This window comes from Rhinichthys klamathensis, unplaced genomic scaffold (assembly GCF_029890125.1).
Source record: "Rhinichthys klamathensis goyatoka isolate OS25496 unplaced genomic scaffold, OSU_Roscu_1.1 h1tg000626l_1, whole genome shotgun sequence".
In the NCBI taxonomy this organism is placed as follows: domain Eukaryota; kingdom Metazoa; phylum Chordata; class Actinopteri; order Cypriniformes; family Leuciscidae; genus Rhinichthys; species Rhinichthys klamathensis.
In genome coordinates this window covers 95,907-100,953 of record NW_026607074.1, presented here as the reverse complement: position 1 = coordinate 100,953, position 5,047 = coordinate 95,907, and the positions used below count along the sequence as shown (strand labels likewise).

The 5,047-nt window shown below is 40.7% G+C and overlaps 1 protein-coding gene across 1 annotated transcript; it reads left to right on the top strand.

The window, feature by feature from the left end:
- Window positions 1-217: 217 nt before the first annotated feature.
- LOC130076091 (acid-sensing ion channel 2-like) lies at window positions 218-1,489 on the top strand. Its single transcript, XM_056241028.1, has one exon. It carries the CDS (start codon window positions 761-763, stop codon window positions 1,487-1,489), a length of 729 nt encoding a protein of 242 aa, XP_056097003.1. The 5' UTR covers window positions 218-760.
- The last annotated feature ends 3,558 nt before the right edge of the window (window positions 1,490-5,047 follow it).

Below are 5,047 nucleotides of genomic sequence, written 5' to 3'. Positions count from 1 at the left end.
GGAAGGCGAAAAGTCAGTACAGTATCACTGTCAAAGCCAGAGAAAAAGAGATAAAAAGACAAGAAGAGTGTGATCATGGGGCTGTGGGGTCAGTTGTAGCTAGTGTTCAGGAAACCCTCTCTCCAGAGATTGTGGAAAAGGTCCATTTTACCAACAGGACAGCCTGCCTGGAGACTCTCCCAGATCCTTCTTTCTTGTGACTCAGCTGGTGTTGCCTTCCACAATCCATCTCTTTTTCATTATTCTCTCTTACAATCTGTCTTTTATCTATTGAATTTTTTCTCTCATTAAGATCCGATTCACTTGCCTGAACTTCAGGAGATTCTGCGAGAATCTCAGATGCAGATTGCAGGCTGTCTGCTAACCCAGACTAAGTCTGGGCACCCTGGCCAGATGGACTGAGGAGGGGAGCGAAATAGATCTAGAAAGAGAACGGAACAAGGAAAATAGCCTGGGGATGTTGCCTGAGGGTTTATAGAGAGCTGTCAGCGGGTATGAAGACACATGATAAATGTTGTGTACCTTATGGAGCAGTGTGTGTGTTTGTGCGTGAATGTGTTTATTCAATCCAGTAATGAAGTTTGCATACATTTGACAGGATATTAAAGTGGAAATCAAAGTAGAGTTGGGATTGTACACTTCAGTTGAACCTTGAGTAGTTTTGCATGTGCTACAATAGTGTGTGACTTGCTGGACTCTAAAAGTGAGATTAGTATTCAGGAAATCAGTGTTGTGGCTCTCTCTGTGCTCCTGGAGCCCCATGAGGGCCCCGGCCGCGGAGGCCTGGCTGGGAGATGAAGGCGTCCCCCCTGCTGCTCTAGCAGCCCTGTGGGCCCTTATGGCTCTGGAAGGCCCCTGTCTGCGCCCTGCCTCGCCCATGCCGGGCCAAGGCAGGGCCCGTCGTCGCCGCACCCGAGCCGGAGCACCACGAGACAATCTGTCCCACCTCACCGTGGCCCTCCTAGCGCGGACTCGCCTCCACGGATTGCGGCACATCTGTGCCCCGTCAAACTCACTCAGTCGCCGGGCCTTTTGGATGCTGGCATTCTGTACATGTCTGGGTCTTCTGGTTTCCTGGTCCTCGAATCGGTTGCTTCACTGGCTGGCCTTTCCCACTCACACAAGAATCCACACAGAGTGGGCGAGAGAACTCGCTTTTCCCACGGTCACCATCTGCAACAATAACCCCATTCGTTTGAACCACCTCACTAAGAGCGATCTGTACTTTGCGGGTCACTGGCTTGGACTGTTGCTGGCCAACCGCACGGTCAAACCCTTGGTGCTGGACCTGCTTCAAGATGACAGGCGGGCATGGTTTAGCAAGCTGTCAGATTTCCGTCTTTTCCTGCCTCCTCGGCGCTTCGAGGGCACCAGCATGGAGTTCATGGACCGACTGGGCCACCAGCTGGAGGATATGCTACTGGCCTGCAAGTACCGCGGAGAGCCCTGTGGAGCCCACAACTTCTCCACTGTGAGTCTGAACAAATGACCTCCACCTCTATCTCTCTCTCTCTCTCTCCTTCTGTCTCTTTCTCTGTCACCTTTTCTCTCTAGTGTTTGTCAGATTTGCTGTGACATTCTTTCATGCAGCACATGCACAGACTCTTCTCTGACCTCTCGTTAGTTCTCGTCCTGGGTTGCCCTCTCCGTCATGCTTCAGATATTTCACAGCGCATTTTGTACACCCATATCAGAACTTTCTGACCCCAATTCATAAAGACAGTTGTTGTTTTTCTCAGGGAGTCCCATGTTGAGCACCAGCTTTTTACAAACACATCAGGTGCACTGATCTTCCAAGGCTGATTTTCATAATGCGATTCTGATTGAGCATAATGTGCTATTTGCATTTGCGTTGCTCATAAAGACCTCCAACTCCAGGACGTTCAACCTATTTCCACAGAGATCTGGTAGTGTAGCAACTGTCTAGCCTATTAGCAAACACAGATTTTTTCATTCCAATAAATAGTTAGCCAGGCGTGACATGATACGATTATGTCGATTTTTCTACCCACACCTAAGATAAAATGCCAATCAGTATCAACAGTTTGCGGATGAATTCTCTCTTTTTGCTCACCTACTTGCAACTGTACAGCGCACAACACTTGTTTTTACATGAATATTTATTAGTGCTTTTCAGTAAAATCTCTTTATATTCATAGAAATGACTGTTGCTTTATGTTTCTATACATTGCAATACTGTCACCAGTCTCAGACTCCTATTGTTAGTGCATGTCATCCTTCTCCTCGTGCTCATCCTGTTTCTCCACAGTCACTACTGCTGCAGCTGTATTGCATACACTCACTCCTTTCTGTGTAAACACATTATTCTGAGAAATAAATCTATTATATATCACTATTATGAGCACTATTATAGAGCTTTAAAACGCCTTTAAAATCAATGAATATTCAAAGTAATAATAGTTTAGAGTTTTTATAATGCCAGAAAAGCATGAAGATGTATTTAACCCTCTGGGGTCTAAGGTGTTTTTGGGGTCCTTGAGATGTTTTGACATGCCCTGACATTTGTGCTTTTTTCAGTTGCTTATAAACATATTAATGGCATAGGTGAAATTACACTCTATTTAGCACAAACAGGGCTACCATAATATGTGAGCAACATGTATGTACATGTTTGTATTTTTGAGAGAATATTGTTTATGCATGGTTATTGAAAAAACTAAAAATTAAAGTTTCTGAAATAAGGCCACAAAACACATACTAAATATCTGTCCATAAGACTTTTGACTAATGGATGTTGTCGCCTAGAGTTTTTGCTTCAAAATTATCTGAAAATCATCCTGCCTATTCATTCACATAAAACAATAGATTGTTTTCAATTGTGAAAAACATTTTTTGTTTGGAAAGGCAATATGCGAATGGGTGTGAACGGCCCAACCCCCTCATGAATAATTAGGTGGTTCTCATCTGAGAAGACAAAGACCCGCATAATGAGCCTTTCATTCAGGTGTGTCACACAAGAAAAAATGCAAGGACAATATATATACACACACACACACACACACACACACACACACACACACACACACACACACACACACACACACACACACACACACACACACACACACACATATATATATATAATCAAAATATAAATGAAAGTCAAAAGCACATTTTTAGTCATACCTGTAAACAAATCCTATTCAAATAGGTTATATGGGCCATTCTATAGAATTGGTTTAAAGTTAGAGTTGGAAACATCTTGAAAAGAAAATTGTCTTTTTCCATAAATCTCTTATAAAGTATTATTTTTTAAAGTAGGCCAATACATTTTATCATACATATTTCAAAGTTAAGGATTCATTATTTTGATATAGCCTAGCTTGCATTGGAACAAACACTATAACAGTTGATTAGTTTATTTTTGACAAAACATACTATATATTTAACATAATGAGCAGAAACTGTCTAACAAAAGCTTATTTGATGTCTATTTTAGATTAAAAACTTTATAATCTATCCAAAACTAGTCAACAAAATGTTGTCATTACAGACACTGTTCTATATCGCGATTAGAACAAATCTCTGTAGGCTATAGCAATATAGTTTGGATGTGTTCATGTAAAAATAACGTTTACTAATGTAGGAGCAAGAGTGAATGAACGCACAGATGCGATTAGAACAAAGCACTTAAGAATAAATAACTTACTACATCAGCTGAATCCGTGCTTCTCGAAATGAAACTACTTCTGAGGTAACTTTTCCAGGATTATTACGATAGTATTATTCCTCACAGCGCAGCAAGACGGGGTAAAGTACAAGATTCTTATTAAACTGGATGTTTTATCTAGCTCATGTGGGCGTTTTCATGGCTTGCCTCATTATTTGCGTTTGAATAGCACGCGCTCTCAGTGAGCGTGGTCACATTAACACGTCATACGCTAAAAAAATGTCAGGAAAAAGACTGACATCTCTCTATTTTCATACAGATTACTTAAACTGAGAATATTTGTTTTTTATATAAATTACTTCATTTAAAAGAAGAGAATTTCAGACGCGTTTCTGACAGAGAGAAGGACAATTTTTTATCATGTTTATTTTTCTTTATTTGACAAAAAGCAGAACACTTTTTTATTGTGAGTATCCACAAAGAAAATACACTTAACAGGATCTAATGATGTACAACACTTATATGTAAGATCAAAATCAACAGAGTAATTCGAGTCTCTTTTGCACTGATAAGGAAAAAAGTGAGCTTGTCGCGCCGGCGCGATAGCCGACCCCAGAGGGTTAAATGCAATTAAATATGTTTGAATGGGGATTTTCTAATCAATTTTCTAATTAATATATAGTAGACTATTCACTTTCAAGTTTATGTGTTATTAATAGGCCACTGTTAAATGTTTTGTAAGGAGTTGCGGGATGTTGCAGTCAGTATATCGGAGTGAAAGCAGTAGGATGCACTGTTATGTTGACATTGTAAATTAAGTAATGTTGTGGGACTGGGAGAAGGATTTTTTTGGGTTATGTCCTTCCTCTCTCTCCTTCTTTCAGTCTCATTGTGTTGTTTACCACTCTGTTGTTTCTCTAATTCTCTTGATGTGGGGAAGAGGTGGAGCGCGGGCAGATGTTCTCTCTCAGGCTACGTTTCAGCAGAGCTTCTTGCTGCATTTGTGTATCTGTGCGAGACTACTTTGCAACTCTCTCACAATTATTCTTAATTAGGGCTGGATGTCACTGAGGTGTTTTTCACTGTGTTTAGGAACGGCACTGCAGTTTGTGGAGAATTTTAACAACCCATTTCACAATAACAAGAACATATGTGCCTTGTATGCATCTTATTTCAGCCCTCAAACATGCAAACAATAGTTTGAGACGTGATGATTTATGTGTCCGTGTAAATTAGTGTTTATTTATCGTACTTCCTACCCAACAGCGTCCGTATTTACTTAGCTCATATAGTAGTCACTGGAGGTTAAATACACCCCTTTTAAAAGTTTAGAAAGTGGAAATCCCGTGTGTGATGGCTAATTTTCTTCTTCCTCATCGGCTCAGTTTTTCTCTCCATTACATTAGCTTAACATTA